The sequence below is a fragment of the Littorina saxatilis genome, linkage group LG3 (genome assembly GCF_037325665.1).
Source record: "Littorina saxatilis isolate snail1 linkage group LG3, US_GU_Lsax_2.0, whole genome shotgun sequence".
Classification (NCBI taxonomy): domain Eukaryota; kingdom Metazoa; phylum Mollusca; class Gastropoda; order Littorinimorpha; family Littorinidae; genus Littorina; species Littorina saxatilis.
The window spans coordinates 6,810,845-6,830,784 of NC_090247.1; the positions used below are offsets into that span (position 1 = coordinate 6,810,845).

Genomic DNA, 19,940 nt, shown 5'->3' on the forward strand with positions numbered 1-19,940 from the left:
CGTCAATCCATATTCCCGTTACTACGTTACTATTTTAAGAAGGTCACTGCACGTTACTATTTTTAGATCTCCCTTCCTTCACGATTTCATCTTTCGCCTGTGTACATATTTCCCCCTCGACATATACTCAAGACTGAAATGTTGTTTCCTGGTAAAATTAAGAAGTGAAATTATTTATGGACGAAAAGCATGTCAGTTTCTTGCATGTGAAGAAAATTGGTATCAAATAACCAAAGGGAAGTAATCGCTCTTAATGCATACGGCATGTGTAATAGAGTAAGCGAGAGTTGTACGGAACCTTTTCTCCTGGCACCTGAGAGAATAACAAGCATTGGAATGAACAAGCGACTTTCATCCTCAATTGGTGGTAAAATTTAAGAGATTTCACCCCCAAAATCGAATTCTTCGAAAACGTGTACTGAGTGGTTACGTCCCCTGAGTAAGAAGGAAAACATTTTAGGATGAATCAAATTTCTAAGTTAAATAAAACAAATTGGTTGGACCAATTTGGCCCCATCAATGTAAGGTACACAAGGTCGCTCATCAGTACTATCGAAGAGTGTTTTTTTTGTTCAGTGTAGAGTTTATACTAGATCAACGAGGCCGAGAAGCGAAATATCAACACGGCGAAAGATGAAAACGTCACACCGGCGTACACCCGGCAAAGCTGGGTATTTTCGTGTTTCCATAACCCACCGCACTCAGATATGGATTACAGGATCTTTTCCGTGCGCACTTGGTCTTGTGCTTGCGTGTACACATGAAGGGGGTTAAGTCACTAGCAGGTCTGCACATAAGTTGACCTGGAAGATCGGAAAAATCTCCACTCTTAACCCACCAGGCGGCAGCGACCGGGATTCGAACTCACGACCTCCCGATTAGGAGGCCGACGTCTTACCACCATGCCACTGCGCCCGTCAGTAGTAGTAACTAACCTACATTATAGACTGATGTACAGCAGTAACCTCTCCCGTTGGGCTGAATAAATATCAATTTGTCAAAACTTCAACAGAGCAGGGCATTCTCATTTCAGGTACACACACACACACTGACACACACACACTGACACACACACACTGACACACACACACACATGTTTTATATAGTTTATTCATTCTTGACTCATGAAATGCTGTCAAACTCAATCATGTAGGAAACAAATATATTTACACAAGACATACAGCTGTGGTGAGCGTGATTGTGTACGACCAAACAGATGATGTGACTGTGACAAATGCAACCACACATACATATATACGTATACAGAAATCCGGACACACACAAAGGGAAATGAGAGTACAGGGTTGGTTTATCATACAAATGTAAGCCAGAGGCAGCAATAGAGACAGTGCGGCACTTACTGAATAGGATCCAATAAGCACACTGCTTTACCTCTTAAAAATAAAAGTGTTTTAACTCCAATTTCATCAAAATAGCTACAACACAAAATGTTTGAAATAGATACCCCAATCAGCAATGTTTAGCAAACAGAATTCAATAAGGCCAACAAAAAAATAGGTGTGGTTACGGTAACATAGCCAAAAAAAATAGGATAGGAAGGTAGGCAATCACTTTTTTTTTTTTTTACTTTTTTTTCTAGTGTGTACAAATTAAACCTACTTGACAGGGAAATAAGTGTGCGACTCGGGCGCTTTCGCTTTCATTGCGTTTTCTGCACTCGTTTTCTTGTGTGTTTTTTTGGTTTTTTGGACAAATGTAATAAAAAGTTATAGGGTCGGCCCCTAAAAATAGGGTAGGTCGGGTTACCGTAACCACACCTATTTTTTTTTAGGCCTAAGCAGACTGCTGCTTTATCTCTTACGATACACTGCCATTACCCCAATTTCATCAATAGAGCTACAACACAAAATGTTTGAATTAGCGTTCCCAATTTAATTGGCACACAATTAATGTATGGCTCGAGTAATAACGCGGAGCAAGAGATCTTTATTCACATACAACTTCAGGCCATAAATGACACAACTTTGAAAGCCATTGTCAAGACTGCATTCTATTCTCGGTGAGAGAAAGAAAGTTTGAGGACTGAGGGAGGAAGCAAGCAACTTGTTTTCCCTTCAGTCAGAAAACAGTTTAAGAAAAAGAAGAAGGAAAGACAAGAAAAGCACACACCATTACGCACACTATTCTAACACAGATAATTAATTGGTCAAGCTGTATAAATAGTACTGTACACTTTAATTTGAACGAAATGAGAGCTTGACAGGATCGAGAGAAAGTAAAATAACACAGACACCCAAAATAACTGCAAACCTTTCCCCTTCAATGAAATATCTCTTCCAAGTTGGGTTTTTACTCTGGTGAACGTTTCCTCGTCAAAGGGGAACAACTCTTTTGAGACCCTGACGCACACATCTAACTACCTGTGTTTCCTGACTGACTGGTAAAGATGTATCACAGAAAACTTTTGTTTTAATTCTAATCATTTTCAGGGACAAGAGAGCAGTTCTGATTGTTATAAAGTGTGTGCTAATGCGACACAGGACATTTTAAAAGTCAAAACGCAAAAAATAATTTCTTCTAGAACTCCACGCAACCGTAAAGAAACAAACACCCACAACTTTGTGAATTTTACTTATCACTCTCCACTACAACCTTTCAACAAAAACTTAAAGGAATGGAAGAGATTCGTCAATATCACTTTCGTTTCACTATCATGGGGAACTCTGCTCCTTCTCCTTTTGCTCACCACAGGAAATATACCTCTTCTTTGTTAATTTCCTGAGGAAGTTTACTTCTGGCTTTGCATTATTTATCCTGTAAAAATCCATGTTGATAGGAGAGACTGTGATGAGTGCTTCGTTAGCGAAGGGCAGCCTAGATAGCAAGGCCGAAGACGCTCACAATGCAGTACATGGTCTTGTTCTCCCATCGTACTGTGCAGCTTCCTGAAGAAAAAAGAACATTATGTCAGTCAAGTTTATCTCATAGGGGCTCTGCTCACATATGTAACTTTAGCAGGACCGACGACGCACTGTAAATTATCCCAGCCCGCTACACGTTGCGTGAAAGGAAAACAGGCCAAGTACTCATCATAATCCCTCATCGCGGTATAAAATAATATGCAGTGCGTCGTCTGTGCCGCTGAAACTGCGCAGGTATATTCTGCCCATAACAAACCGTTTTTTTTCTTGGCTATGCTCAGTAAAAAATAAAGAAAGAAATAAGGAAATAACTCAAAAGACGCACTTGCTTATTCACATTGAAGAAACGGTTAACATAAATTCATGAAGTGATTGATAAATGTGATCGAACTATCTTTACGTTACAGTTACTCCTCGTTCCCATCTACTTGACTTAGTTACTGAATAATTTCATCGGAAACATATATACGGATGTTCATGGTTCAATGGTCAGTCTTCAAACAACATTTATGCTAGAATTCCAAGAAATGTTGCGAAATAAGGTTGGATAAATCTTTTGACATCGAGAAGAAACTGCAGAATTCAGGACACTTAACAAGTAGCATTAAAGTTTAATTTGTTTGTTTTTTTACTGTAAAGAAACCCAGAGATTGAGACACAATGCGTCCATGGAATGTCAATTGAACAAATAATTGTACATGCAGTGATGTACATCACTTAAAGTTAAATGTTGTGTTGAATAACTATGAATTCCTTTTGTGATAAGCTTCTCCTAACACATGTCTCAATGTAGTACGTACAGGAGCAGAGAAGGAAAGCATTGTTGCCCGCTCTACTAATTTACACAATGACGAAGACTGATCGACACACACTTCTTCTTTTAACGTATAATGAATCAAACAATACTGACTAGTCAATATTAACAAACAAAAACTTCAAATAAATATTACATTTCAACCTATAATCCCAGATCTTTATCTTTATCACAATACTTCCCAAGATAAAGACAACAGGAAGATAGAGCAGAGAGAGAGGGTTTAAAAGAAAGATCAGAGTTCAAACTCAACAAAACTCTAGCTACCAGTAAGATTACATCTAAGGTTAGTCAGAATTTTTTTTGTTTTGTTTGCTTAACGCCCAGCCGACCACGAAGGGCCATATCAGGGCGGTGCTGCTTTGACATATAACGTGCGCCACACACAAGACAGAAGTCGCAGCACAGGCTTCATGTCTCACCCAGTCACATTATTCTGACACCGGACCAACCAGTCCTAGCACTAACCCCATAATGCCAGACGCCAGGCGGAGCAGCCACTAGATTGCCAATTTTAAAGTCTTAGGTATGACCCGGCCGGGGTTCGAACCCACGACCTCCCGATCACGGGGCGGACGCCTTACCACTAGGCCAACCGTGCCGGTCTTAGTCAGAATTATAATTTGTCAGAGATGGTGTAACCACTGTGCAACCACTGCCTTTGAAGTTGTTCATAAATCAAGAGTTTTAAGTTACTGAGGCAAATTTGTAGATTATTCACAAGTCAGGATTCTCATCCATACGCCTTTGAAGCTTCTGACACTACACCGGCAGCCAACCAAATGGATAGCACCTTGAATGTTAATTGCATGACTCCCAGAAGAATTACAATTTATTTTGTTTAAACCAAGGGAGAGGTACCGTATTTGACGGATTACAAGACGCACCATTTTATAAGCCGCACCCCCGACTTTTGACAAAAAAATTGGGACGAGCCACGTATAGGCCGCGTCACAATATTAGCCGCCGTCGAAAAAAATATAATCAGATCGTGTCAATCAATCAAAACAACCAGGCAAACGAAAGTACGGTATTTGGCGAAATCGGCTCCGAGAATAAACAAGTGAAACAAAGAAGAAAAGTGAAAAAGTTTGAAGAAAAATATCACACACACAATTTGTAACCAACACACACATGTAGTCCCGCCCGGAATAAGTTTTTTTTTTATGATTTACGACTTTTGCGCACATTTCGAGCAGACGAAAACACAACATGGCGGCTCTCGCTCCTCCAACTATCGCGAGACACAAAAAAACGAAATCTCGCGCGCGCGAGATCCTGATACATCCGGTGTTTCTCTGTACGCTATCTTGTCACGACGACTTGTTGACAAACGAAGATTCGCGAAAGAAAGAGAAAAGCGCCGAGTCTTGAGTAGAGAGCTAATAAAGTACCGGTAATCGCTAATCGAGCGAAATGAAAATCCGCGGCGACTTCCATTAGGTGAATGCTATTCAAGTTTAGGTAACGTTTTAGCCGCATCTTTTATAAGCCGCAATGCGATTTTTTTTGAAAAAAAGTCGCGGCTTGTAGTCCGTCAAATACGGTAACCAAACTATTACTATTAGAAATTTTAATTGAACAAAGTTATTTAGAAGGCAAGCCTTACAAAGGAGACACATTCTTACTTTTCTTCTGCACCTCATAATTGGAGATAACAAGAAATCTTCTAATTCTCATTCACATCATGTTTCTCTTCCCCTTTTCTTGTCCTTTTTATTTGTTCTATTTTTTTCTGTTTTCTTTATCGCACCAACCCTTTTGTACTGCACGCCTTAAGTTGTCAATCCCCATATCATATGTCTGACAAAAACACAGTCAACTGTACATTGTTCCCTTCACGCTAAAAATCGCCATATCGTGTACAAGGCAGTAGCCTCACTGCCCAGTGATCACTTCATTCCCAGTGTTAATTGAGTGTTAAAGGAGACTGACCATCAGTCTGATTGTCCCAGTAACAGGAGCTGGCCGTGTGCAGACCGGCACCGTTTTTCTGCATGATGACGCAAGTCACTGAAAGCACACAAGGGACACAACCACAATTAGAGACGCAAACCACAGAGAAAACAAGAAGAGCAAACGCTCGATCGAGTCACTTTCGCAGTTCTGAATATTATATGAGGCATCAGATGGACAGGAAGAAATTGCTATTCACAACACAATGAGTCACGTTCACATAAAATTTGAGCCCGGTCACTTTTATAGTTTCCGAGAAAAGCCCAACGTTAAGTTGTGTGTTGCCGAACAGAAAAGGCTAGTTATCTCCCTTGTTTTTCTGATAACGTTCGTAAAAGGCTACAGATGTAAATACTTTGATGTAAAGAATAATCCTACAAAGTTTCAATCACATCCGATGAACTTTGTCAAAGATATAAAATGTCTAATTTTTCCTTTGACGCTGACCTGTGACCTTGAAAAAGGTCAAAGGTCAACGAAACCATCGTTAAAGTGTAGAGGTCATTGGAGGTCACGACTAAACAAAATATGAGCCCGATCGCTTTGATAGTTTCCGAGAAAAGATATAAAATGTCTAATTTTTCCTTTGACGCTGACCTGTGACCTTGAAAAAGGTCAAAGGTCAACGAAACCATCGTTAAAGTGTAGAGGTCATTGGAGGTCACGACTAAACAAAATATGAGCCCGATCGCTTTGATAGTTTCCGAGAAAAGTCCAACGTTAAGGTGGTGTCTACGGACGGCCGGCCGGACAGACTAACACTGACCGATTACATAGAGTCACTTTTTCTCAAGTGACTCAAAAACAGTCTTCATGGACAATCTAATCACACAGGATGGTGGCTTGCAAAATCATCTTTCCTTGAAAGATCACGTTGTGTGACAGAGATGAAAAGAAGAACAACATTTGATTGGATGCACTCAAACAATTACTCTAGCGGCTGTGTTTCCAGCTAGCAGAAATATTTGTCCCCCTTGGAGTTTTCGTTTCTGTGGGGTTTGAGCTGTTTTGTGACTTCTCAATGCCAACAGGTCTTCGCCAGGGAGCTCAAATATTCCTTCAAAGATGACATGTTAAACACCACAGATCCACCAAGGTTTGTTGGTTTATTTACATGGGACAAAAACATCCTTCAGCTGATGCTGTACAACAATCCACAGCCTGGCTGATTCTCTGCAAATGTAAGTAGAAGTTTTTTGCTGAGTGAAATTTGCAGATTGAAACTGCCACCAGCTACTTATAACTACTTTAGCAACACAAAATAAGAAATAAAAATAAAATTTGAGTATGTCTGCATATAAAGCATCTAGGCTGTTGCTTTTTTTTAATCCGAATATAACATATTTATATGTTTCTGGAATCAGAAAATGATAAAGAATAAGATGAACGTAATTTTGGATCGTTTTAAAAAAAAATAATGTTAATTACAATTTTCAGATTTTTAATGACCAAACTCATTAATTAACTTTTTAAGCCTCCAAGCTGAAATGCAATACCAAAGTCCGGCCTTCGTCGAAGATTGCTTGGCCCAAATTTCAAATCAATTTGATTGAAAAATGAGGGTGTGACAGTGCCGCCTCAACTTTTACAAAAAGCCGGATATGACGTCATCAAAGACATTTATAAATCCAAAAAATGAAAAAAAGCTCTGAAAATTAAAAATATAAAAATTATGATTAAAATAAAATTTCCAAAATCGATTTAAAAACACTTTCATCTTATTCCTTGTCGGTTCCTGATTCAAAAAACATATAGATATGATATGTTTGGATTAAAAACACGCTCAGAAAGTTAAAACGAAGAGAGGTACAGAAAAGCGTGCTATCCCGCTCAGCGCGACAATTACCGCACTATTCTGGCTTGTCAATTTCACTGCCTTTACCAGGATCAGTGGACTGACAAAACTATGAGTATGCAGTCTTGGTGAAAAAATGCAGTGCGTTCAGTTTTATTCTGTGAGTTCGACAGCTTGACTAAATGTAGTAATTTCGCCTTACGCGACTTGTATATACCTGATTGCTTGGCCCAAATTTCAATCAATTTGATTGAAAAATGAGGTTGCTGACATAAATTTGTGACCCTCCACCGCAGAATGAATCTCATGTTTACGTGACCGCCAAAGGAGGGGGGGGGGGGGGTAGGGGGAGGGGGGACACAGTAAGCAGAGGTCTTCCAACTGACCAATGTCCAGCAGCGGCCCCTTCCAGAGTCAAGCTGTGTTCGGCAAGAAGTATCACGCCCTGGCCTTAGTCTGATACTGTGATAGAACAGGGCTAATGGGAGGGTGCTGTCACAGCCCTTAAAATAATAGTCTGATACTGTGATAGAACAGGGCTAATGGGAGGGTGCTGTCACAGCCCTTAAAATAATAGTCTGATACTGTGATAGAACAGGGCTAATGGGAGGGTGCTGTCACAGCCCTTAAAATAATAGTCTGATACTGTGATAGAACAGGGCTAATGGGAGGGTGCTGTCACAGCCCTTAAAATAATCCCAAAGCCTGTCCTTAACCGCACAAGCTTTAGCACTGAGTTTTTCTCTAAAAAGACTTTGCAAAGTCAGTTTGTTTCAATAAAACACCTTCAAAAGGGCTAACTGCTCAGGTTATAAAAGAAGAAGGTTTAGACAAAAACTGAAACCGCCAGAGTTATATCCCTTGCTAATTCTATACACAGTCTTCTGATGCTGCTTTTCAATCCATCATTTCAGGAGTTATATTCTAAATTTATTGTTGAATCATAGCTTGAATTAAAAGATAAATATGTTTAAATTAAGTGTGTTTCACTTGCAAACTTTATAAAGGACTCAATGAATCAGAAGGTAAATACCACTGTTTCACAGATCAGGAATGCATTTTTTTTTCTACCACACCACTGAAGGTCTCTGAATCCATGCAAGAGGGGTATATAAAGTTGTGGGTGAGCAGATTTTCAACTACCACCCAAATCACTTACGTGAAAATCGATTTTACTCTCAAAACTATTTTAGATGTATGTAGTTACTTGTATCTAGTGCTACCACTCTACCACCGATGAGACCTTACCCCTCCCGCCAAGGGTTCTAAAATGGCAGTCCACCAAATTAAATCAACCTTCTTATCATTAATTTGCACGTCAATATACGACAAACTACTTTATACGCAACATTATTTAGATGTCAGTACTATGTGTACCAGGTGTTTTTACATTTAGTCAAGTTTTGACTAAATGTTTTAACGTAGAGGGGGGAATCGAGACGAGGGTCGTGGTGTATGTGCGTGCATGTGTGTGTGTGTCTGTCTGTGTGTGTGTGTAGAGCGATTCAGACTAAACTACTGGACCGATCTTTATGAAATTTGACATGATAGTTCCTGGGTATGAAATCCCCGAACGTTTTTTTCATTTTTTTGATAAATGTCTTTGATGACGTCATATCCGGCTTTTCGTGAAAGTTGAGGCGGCACTGTCACGCCCTCATTTTTCAACCAAATTGGTTGAAATTTTGGTCAAGTAATCTTCGACGAAGCCCGGACTTTGGTATTGCATTTCAGCTTGGTGGCTTAAAAATTAATTAATGACTTTGGTCATTAAAAATCTGAAAATTGTAAAAAAAAAAAAAATTTTATAAAACAATCCAAATTTACGTTCATCTTATTCTCCATTATTTTCTGATTCCAAAAACATATAAATATGTTATATTTGGATTAAAAACAAGCTCTGAAAATTAAATATATAAAAATTATTATCAAAATTAAATTGTCGAAATCAATTTAAAAACACTTTCATCTTATTTCTTGTCGGTTCCTCATTCCAAAAACATATAGATATGATATGTTTGGATTAAAAACACGCTCAGAAAGTTAAAACACAGAGAGGTACAGAAAAGCGTGCTATCCTTCTTAGCGCAACTACTACCCCGCTCTTCTTGTCAATTTCACTGCCTTTGCCATGAGCGGTGGACTGACGATGCTACGAGTATACGGTCTTGCTGAAAAATGGCATTGCGTTCAGTTTCATTCTGTGAGTTCGACAGCTACTTGACTAAATGTTGTATTTTCGCCTTACGCGACTTGTTATTTTTATAGCTGGCACAATCACTCACGCCGGTCGCGCCGGCAAAGCGACTATCCCGATTGGCTGACGACCGGGCTGCGCCGGCAAAGGAACTATCCCGATTGGCTGACGACCAGGCTGCGGTGAGAGTGCCTGCGAGTGTCAGTGAATGTACATTATACTCTATATCTGTGTGAGCGAATGTGTTCGGTGTGTCACTGTGGCATAGATAGCTCTTTTAAACTGCAAGTGTAATGTAACAAGGCCTACGTGCTGTACATATGAGACAGTGACAAAAGGTCAGGTGTCATGTCTACTGTCCCGAATGACACACGATTGCTGATATTTCACCATTGTCAACAGAATAAACAAATAAGAAATAGGTAGAAAATGAATGTGAAAACCGACTTTAATTGTTGATCAGTATTTTCTATATCATTAACAAATAATCTACTTACACATAGCTGTTTGGCAAATGTATGTTGCATGGGACACACTGACATGAAAGTGGAAGATGTTTTCCCCTCTAGAGAAACTACATATCAAGTTACACTTTTTGTGCTCTTCCATTCCAGTTGGCAATCAATTGTTAACGCATGTTATTAGAAAAATAGAACGAAAACAGATTAGATAGAATGAAAAATGTACTGGTGATGTCATTTGGGACATACTGACATGAAAACGTCACCTTTTGTCATTGTCTCATATATGTTTGTAAGCTCTCTCTGTACAAATCTGAATCACCTTTTTTAACCTTTGATTTTATAAAGTGGCTCTGAAATTTTATCACTTTTTATAAAGTACCATTTCGGAAAATAAACGTATACTTTTAAAATCCTATTCCGAATGCTTTTGGAGACAACGGGTGCCAAACCCAAATATATTAAATCACACCATCTAGAAGAATAATTTATTTCTCTTAATAAACTTTTATCATCACCACTCCTGTCCACCCCGTCATCCTCCCCTCTTTTCTCACTTTTACCAGCCGCTTATCGCATCACCAACTCATGTCCCTAATAGAAACAGTTTCTGTGAGGACGTAAACTCCCCCTTTAGTTTCCGAGTTTTCAAATAGATAGCAACTGAGGTGCCACATTTGCCAGGATGACATGTCATTGCTGCTCCCTACATGTCACTCAAGGTATCAATTTGGTAATGGTGAAAGGTAGTTGACCTTCTGTTCACAGAACGGAGTGTAAACAGCAGCTGCCAGGGATTAACAAAAAAAAAGGTATAAAAAAAAAAGCCAAAATTCTTCCTGGGACGGAAATCCGTCAGGGACCGAATAAATCCCACCCCTGCTAACGCCTGCATTCCAGCGTGTTGATACACAGTTTCTACACAGTTACTACAATTCAGAGTGACCTGCTGCAGCACAGCTGGTCTTGGCTAAAAAAAAACTTGGTCAACATAGGTGGGGTATAGAGTGTTAAGGACCGCCTTAACAGCCAGGAGAGACTTGGTGGTGAACCAAGCAATAACAACTCCGTTTTAAATCCCCAGTTTTAAGGGGCACCCAGTAAAATGATCCTGTGATTTTGTGTATTTGTGTGTGTGAAAGGTGGGGGGGGGGGGGGGGGGGGCTACTGTAGAAGAATAAAACCGGCAGTGTCAGTGTGTCCTTACCGATGTACTTGAAGGGCTTGCTGAGTTTTGTGAGCTGGTTGAGACACTGCTCCACCACACTGGACGTCCACTGGTTCACCTTGTTGTGCTGATAGGCGTTGCCCCCAATGGACCCCTCCACTGCCTGTCACCAACAACAACAACATTAGCATTAATAACATTGAGGCTGAGCTTTACCTTTCAAGGATGCGGGACTACTCTCGTCTGCTGTGATCAGACATATTTTAAAATAGGGTTTCGGGTTCTTTTCGGAGAAAAGTGGTACCCCCTGCACAAACACACGCGCGCCAGCTCCATCGCCTGTGATAAAACCACAAAAACTTTAACAAGGTTCGGCTTTATCTTTCAAGGATGCAGGAATATGTTAGTCTGCTGTGATCAGAAATGATTTAAGATGGGGTTTTCGAAGGTTTAGATTTTTGTTCAGAGTAAAGTTAGTAGCCCCTGCATGAGCACAATCCAACCTGCACACACACATGCGCGCCACAGCCATCGTCTGTGATAAAACCACAACAACATTTACAAAGTTCGGCTTTACCTTTCTAGGATGTGGATATAGGCTCGCTTGCTGTGTTTAGAAATTTAGCGATTGGGATTAGAGAGAATTCAAGTGTTACGCCCTCACGGCAAAGCCATTAGGGGCACGCTCCCAGGTTTTAACCCGACTTTAGATGAGATACGCAAGTGTATGCGCGTTTAGGTGGTATATTTTTCAGCCATCTGCACTTGTGACATAATGACCGAGGTCTTTTACGTGCCACAGTGGCGACACAGGGGTCCGACATGGATACTGTCTCTGAGTCTGCACATAAAGTTGACCCGTGTCCATCCCGGATTCGAACCTGTGACCCTCGGATCACAAGTCCAGTGCTCTACCAACTGTGCAAAAGGGTCCCCAACGTCGTCGTGGATTAATATTTTTAAATTTTATACATGTATGTATATGTAAACTTGCTTTAGCCAGCTCTTCAGGAGAAGGACAAAACTTATTATTTTTATCTTTAAATCGTGTTTAGGCCTAAAAAAAAAAGATAGGTGTGGTACGTTACGGTAACCCGACCTACCCTATTTTTAGGGGCCGACCCGATAACTTTTTATTACATTTGTAAAAAACAAACAAAAAAAACCCAAGAAAACTAGAGCAGAAAACGCAATGAAAGTGAAAGCGCCCGAGTCGCACACTTATTTCCCTGTCAAGTAGGTTTAATTTGTACACATTAGAAAAAAAAGTAAAAAAAAAAAAAAAAAAGATTGCCTACCTTCCTCCTACCCTATTTTTTGTGTGGCTATGTTACCGTAACCACACCTATTTTTTTGTTTGGCCTTATATGTGTTCCTGGTACAGATAGAAAGATAAAATAATGTAATAGCATGCACTGTCAATCGTATAATTTAAGAGAATAGTTCTCATTCTTAGTCTAAAACACAAAAACATCAAAATCGCCAAGAATGGATCAAGGTACACCAAAATTCCAGCACGACGACATTGATTTAGAAGGCTGGGCTTTACCTTTCAAGGATGCAGTAATATGCTTTGGGCTTTACCTTTCAAGGATGCAGAAATATGCTTGTCTCCTGTGATTAGAAATTAAGCAGTGCAAATTTTACAAAAAGCAAATCTGTGAACTACCATGTCTGAAGTAACAATGTTTCTAATAGTGTTCACTTCAAAATTATTTCAAAACATAAGTACCCCTGTTAACCAAATTTAAAATTCAATCTCTAAACATATATTGACTGAAAATGTTTGCACTTCTGCAGGCCTGGTAGACATGCATGTACACAGCTCACCTCCTTGATGATGTTAGTGACCTCATCGACAACGAACGCCGTCTGAAACATAAACAGTGGTTTTTCACTGTTTTAGTATACACCTAATACAACAAGGAATATTTAGACAACATTATAAAGATCGCAACAAAAATGCCTCAAATTTAATCTCTCAACATTTAACCAAAATTATGTTGAGCTACACATCCTCAAACAGGTCACAGGGGCGGGCACTTACCTGAATCAGTGAATGATACGTAGCTGCCGCAAGATATATTTCATAAAATTACAATGATGAAAAGGCCAGCTAGAAAGTTTGTTTTGTAAAACAATAAACAAGAGTAGCAATTTGTGCAAGTGTCGCCAGCGTGCACAGACTTCCGTCCCTGCATGTACCCTGTGACAATGAGTATAAGTTTAACTATAAGGTATGTGTGTGTGTTTATGTGTGTGTGTGTGTGTGTGTGTGTGTGCAACAGGTTGGTATGTGTTCAGGCAAGGGATCCTTTTCAACTGGGAAGTTGGGAACGTGTCATTGTCGACCTGCTAATGTTTATCTATTCCATTTGTCATTAACTCTGGAATCGTAAAGCAAGATAAAAGGGTGTTTTCTTCGAATGGAGATTCAGTCGCAGTCGCAACGAGAAAAGCTTTGGGATCGGTCAATACAAACTCATGTTCTTAATCTTATTCTTAGAAAATCGTCAAGCAGACGTATATATGTATGTGAGAAGATGGAAAAATGTTAGCAATGGGGATTGAAAAGTAATCAGAAAAATTGACTGTCCGGCAAAAAGCCAGATGAACAAGCTTCGTCTACGGTTTGGTCCTGGGAATCACGTCTTCGACAACTTTACAATCACATGCATACCATGCCAGATGAAAGGCAAATTTATGCTTATTTATCAGTCAAGAAGAATCAAGAGTTTCACATAAGTAGCCATACCTCCTCTCCAGACTGGAAATCATCCATTTTGTTTGTGATCGGCTGACTTTAGGACTCCGAAAAGAATCAGAGAATGCGTCAGAGACTGATCAAGTATGGAACCTGTCTCGTTGACAACCACGTCTCGTGAATTCGCGTGTGATTACACATTCCGAGGGGAAGTAACTAATCCATACGTCCCAAATATTCACCCAGTTGCCTCCCTTGCACCGAGAAAACGCACTGATCTATGAACTGGATCAAAATAAGAATTATGGTGGTTTTTGTACTGCTGTTATTCTTTATTTTCTCTCTGAAAAAGTGGATGATGTTGAGTATGAGGTTAGTGATGGTGGTGGAAAGGGGGATGGGGGTGAGGTAAGTTTGTTCCGTTTGGGGTATTCACGCATAGGATTGCGTCACTAAATATATATACATTAAACGTCAGGTCGCATTCAGTTAGGGTCAAGTTTTAGGAAATTAGTTTATGAGGGTAGAACTGCAAACATGTTTGCTTCATAAATCATATATACTTGAACCAGGCTCCTGTCAAGTTAAGCCTGACCTGAAACAATCTGAGACTGAAATTTGGTCTGAAAAAGGAGGGATCGAGTGAGTCTTACCGTGAAAGTGCGTGCAGTGGTCACACACAGTTATCGGTCACACCCCCGTACGCACCCACAACACACACACACACACACACACACACACACACACACACACACACACGCGCGCGCACACAACAAATAGTAGTGTTAATTGATGCAGAACTAGCATAACCAATGTCATTTTTTGAACAGAAGTTGTTACTATGTTTGCTCCTTTGTACATTTACATTGACTAAAATAATGTTTTAACATAGAGGGGGAATCGAGACGAGGGTCGTGGTGTATGTGTGTGTGTGTGTGTGTGTGTGTGTGTGTGTGTGTGTGTGTGTCTGTGCGTGTGTGTGTGTGTAGAGCGATTCAGAGTAAACTACTGGACCGATCTTTATGAAATTTGACATGAGAGTTCCTGGGTATGATATCCTCAGATATATTTTTCATTTTTTTGATAAATGTCTTTGATGACGTCATATCCGGCTTTTCGTGAAAGTTGAGGCGGCACTGTCACGCTCTCATTTTTCAACCAAATTGGTTGAAATTTTGGTCAAGTAATCTCCGACGAAGCCCGGACTTCGGTATTGCATTTCAGCTTGGTGGCTTAAAAATTAATTAATGACTTTGGTCATTAAAAATCTGAAAATTTAAAAAACATATTTTTTTATAAAACGATCCAAATTTACGTTCATCTTATTCTCCATCATTTTCTCATTCCCAAAACATATAAATATGTTATATTTGGATTAAAAACAAGCTCTGAAAATTAAAAATATAAAAATTATGATCAAAATTAAATTTTCGAAATCAATTTAAAATCACTTTCATCTTATTCCTTGTCGGTTCCTGATTCCAAAAAACATATAGATATGATATGTTTGGATTGAAAACACGCTCAGAAAGTTAAAACGAAGAGAGGTACAGAAAAGCGTGCTATCCTTCTCAGCGCAACTACTACCCCGCTCTTCTTGTCAATTTCACTGCCTTTGCCATGAGCGGTGGACTGACGACGCTACGAGTATACGGTCTTGCTGCGTTGCATTGCGTTCAGTTTCATTCTGTGAGTTCGACAGCTACTTGACTAAATGTTGTATTTTCGCCTTACGCGACTTGTTTATAGTAGAATTATGTACTTTGTCTTATTGTAGGCTATTCAAAACTGGTTACAGAACTGAAGTTCAAAAGTTGAACTTCAGTATAGAGTGTGGAACTGGCGCTAGGTCACAATAGACGATGTTAGGAACAAAGTCTGTCGGGTTGGTATGGGTTTTGAAAGAGTGAATACCCTTGCTTTAAGTTATTAATTCTCCACACGTGCTCCGTTTCCATACATGTGTTTCAGACACACCCCTCGCTTGTGACTGGCCTGTGTAGGGTTGTTTGTCCCACAACAAGCAAGGATAGTCACGCCTTTAATAACAACCTATATTGCGGACTTCCTGGCAGCCACTGGTCTGAGGATTTAGCACGGCCATCAACATCGAACGCAGAAGAAGAAGAAAAATAACAACCTATATGTCGTGTTTTTCCTTTCGCCACTCTCAGTCGCAAAGGAGACACAACGAGTTGTGTAGGTTCTGTAGATTTATTAACAGCTGGAACAACGGTGACAATATCTCTCAGCACAGTGTAAGAAAGAACAAGTGCAAGACTGGTAAAGAACAACAATACGTGTGCGCAGCCCTACTTATATAGTTAATAGACATACGAGAATATTCGGGAAACATCGACACTAATCTGGTTAGATCTACACAGTTCCGTCTGTCCGATGAGCGTCTACGCTTACGTCATGAGTGACTGCGCAATGTACTTTAATCCTTCCATTCGATTCCAGTGGTATCTAGCGATCTCCACAACACTATAGAAACCCGTCAGAGTTATTTCAGGAATTCGTCTATTCTCAACATTTTAAAATGATTGGAACCGAAGTGGGATGCTATTAAATTGAAGACAAACGTTTTCTTTTCACCTTATAGCAACTCGTTGACCTACAAAACACTTCTTTCCGATCAATTTCCCGTAACCTCGATCATGGTAGTTTTAGTTTAAAAGCAACACACACAAGGGATGCAAAGCCTTTTCAACCGAAGCTTCTTTTAATCGCGCACTTGTAGAAAAAACAAACATTTTTGAAATCTCAATTTAGGTTTTGAAATAAACAGTGTACACATTTGTTCTTGTTGTTGCAAGACAAACTCTATTCGCAAAAGAGAAAACGGTGTGTGTGTGTGTGTGTGTGTGTGTGTGTGTGTGTGTGTGTGTGTGTGTGTGTGTGTGTGTGTGTGATTGTGTGTGTGTGTGTGTGTGTGTGTGTGTGTGTGTGACTTGAGGTGAGGAAGTTTTTGAGTGTATTGTGCTGGTTTTGGTGAATGTGTTTTAAATGCTATCCAGTGTCGTTTTCAAATTGATATCGTTGATATCAGTTTGTATAGATGCGTGTGTCACGTGTACATGGCTGGATTGAATGTTTCTTAACCGCAATGTCAAAACAAATGCTCAACCTTGGGCAATCAAAAATTCTGTATTCGTTATTCTGTGTGTGTGTGTGTGTGTGTGTGTGTGTGTGTGTGTGTGTGTGTGTGTGTGTGTGTGTGTGTGTGTGTGTGTGCGGGCGTTCGTGCGTGCGTGCGTGTGTGTTTGTGTGTGTGCGTGCGTGCGTGTGCGTACGTGCGTGCGTGCGCGTATGTGTGTGTGTGTGTGCGTGCGTGTGTGTGCGTGTGTGTGGCCAATATCTTTGGTTGGGTGTGTTCGTGTGCCAGTGTGCGTACGGGGGCGTGGCCAATAACTGTGTGTGACTATTGCACGCACTTTGGCGGTAAACGGCCACTTATATCATACGTCCTTATCTACCTTCCTTTTGATGGCAAGAAGTTTGTGACAAAATGCGAGGTTCCAGATCTCTTCAAATCTCACAAACGAATACTTTTATTGTGCTGTTAGTCGATATAAAATCCCTATTTTACGCAGACAAGTTGAAGCATAAAGCTTTGACAATTCATAGGTCACGTTTCCCTTAGCCCATAATGTGTTTAAAGGTACTTTTCTTGTAAGATATTCGGTAAATCAGCTTGATACACCCAGGATTTTACATGGACTTTGTAGCCAAAGTGGGAATTGTTTTTGCCGAATTATTTTTCTGGTTTTTCGTTTTTCTTGATTCATGATGTTTTAAAGGTACTTTCCTTGTAAGCTATCTGGTAAATCAGCTTGATACACCCAGGCGTTTACATGGACTAAGACCAAGAGCATCTTTCCACTTTGGCACATAAACAAATTACTAGTAATCTACAGCTTTGTATAGCCTTAGTTGGAATTGTTTTTTTGCAGAATAACTTTTCTAACATACATGTGTTAATCTTCAAAATCAATAAAGCAAACTCAAAACCAACAACACATAACTAAATAAACTAATAATTATAATACTGATAATACTAGGCTAATGATAAAAATCGCGCACTGCTCAAGAACAGCTGGGCTGTATTCTTTTGTTGACTGTCCATGCAAGTACAGTAGAACCTCCCTTTTGTTGACTGTCCATGCAAGTACAGTAGAACCTCCCTTTTGTTGACTGTCCATGCTAGTACAGTAGAACCTCCCTTTTGTTGACTGTCCATGCAAGTACAGTAGAACCTCCCTTTTGTTGACTGTCCATGCTAGTACAGTAGAACCTCCCTTTTGTTGACTGTCCATACAAGTACAGTAGAACCTCCCTTTTGTTGACTGTCCATGCAAGTACAGTGACACCTCCCTTTTGTTGACTGTCCATGCAAGTACAGTAAAACCTCCCTTTTGTTGACTGTCCATGCAAGTACAGTAAAACCTCCCTTTTGTTGACTGTCCATGCAAGTACTGTAGAACCTCCCTTTTGTTGACTGTCCATGCAAGTACTGTAGAACCTCCCTTTTGTTGACTGTCCATGCAAGTACTGTAGAACCTCCCTTTTGTTGACTGTCCATACAAGTACAGTAGAACCTCCCTTTTGTTGACTGTCCATGCAAGTACAGTAGAACCTCCCTTTTGTTGACTGTCCATGCAAGTACAGTATAACCTCCCTTTTGTTGACTGTCCATGCAAGTACAGTAGAACCTCCCTTTTGTTGACTGTCCATGCAAGTACAGTAGAACCTCCCTTTTGTTGACTGTCCATGCAAGTACAGTAGAACCTCCCTTTTGTTGACTGTCCATGCAAGTACAGTAGAACCTCCCTTTTGTTGACTGTCCATGCAAGTACAGTAGAACCTCCCTTTTGTTGACTGTCCATGCAAGTACAGTAGAACCTCCCTTTTGTTGACTGTCCATGCAAGTAGAACCTCCCTTTTGTTGACTGTCCATGCAAGTAGAACCTCCCTTTTGTTGACTGTCCATACAAGTACAGTAGAACCTCCCTTTTGTTGACTGTCCATGCAAGTACAGTAGAACCTCCCTTTTGTTGACTGTCCATGCAAGTACAGTGACACCTCCCTTTTGTTGACTGTCCATGCAAGTACAGTGACACCTCCCTTTTGTTGACTGTCCATGCAAGTACAGTGACACCTCCCTTTTGTTGACTGTCCATGCAAGTACAGTAGAACCTCCCTTTTGTTGACTGTCCATGCAAGTACAGTAGAACCTCCCTTTTGTTGACTGTCCATACAAGTACAGTAGAACCTCCCTTTTGTTGACTGTCCATGCAAGTACAGTAGAACCTCCCTTTTGTTGACTGTCCATGCAAGTACAGTAGAACCTCCCTTTTGTTGACTGTCCATACAAGTACAGTAGAACCTCCCTTTTGTTGACTGTCCATACAAGTACAGTAGAACCTCCCTTTTGTTGACTGTCCATGCAAGTACAGTAGAACCTCCCTTTTGTTGACTGTCCATGCAAGTACAGTAGAACCTCCCTTTTGTTGACTGTCCATGCAAGTACAGTAGAACCTCCCTTTTGTTGACTGTCCATACAAGTACAGTAGAACCTCCCTTTTGTTGACTGTCCATGCAAGTACAGTAGAACCTCCCTTTTGTTGACTGTCCATACAAGTACAGTAGAACCTCCCTTTTGTTGACTGTCCATGCAAGTACAGTAGAACCTCCCTTTTGTTGACTGTCCATGCAAGTACAGTAGAACCTCCCTTTTGTTGACTGTCCATACAAGTACAGTAGAACCTCCCTTTTGTTGACTGTCCATGCAAGTACAGTAGAACCTCCCTTTTGTTGACTGTCCATGCAAGTAGAACCTCCCTTTTGTTGACTGTCCATGCAAGTAGAACCTCCCTTTTGTTGACTGTCCATGCACGTACAGTAGAAACTCCCTTTTGTTGACTGTCCATGCAAGTACAGTGAAACCTCCCTTTTGTTGA

The 19,940-nt window shown here is 40.3% G+C and overlaps 1 protein-coding gene across 1 annotated transcript; it reads right to left on the reverse strand.

The window, feature by feature from the left end:
• Window positions 1-1,092: 1,092 nt before the first annotated feature.
• LOC138961486 (dynein light chain Tctex-type 1) lies at window positions 1,093-14,176 on the reverse strand. Its single transcript, XM_070333139.1, has 5 exons — window positions 14,029-14,176; window positions 13,104-13,145; window positions 11,313-11,436; window positions 5,632-5,709; window positions 1,093-2,906 (listed from the first exon to the last, which is right to left on the reverse strand). Exons 1-5 carry the CDS (start codon window positions 14,053-14,055, stop codon window positions 2,836-2,838), a joined length of 342 nt encoding a protein of 113 aa, XP_070189240.1. The 5' UTR covers window positions 14,056-14,176; the 3' UTR covers window positions 1,093-2,835.
• Window positions 14,177-19,940: the final 5,764 nt, after the last annotated feature.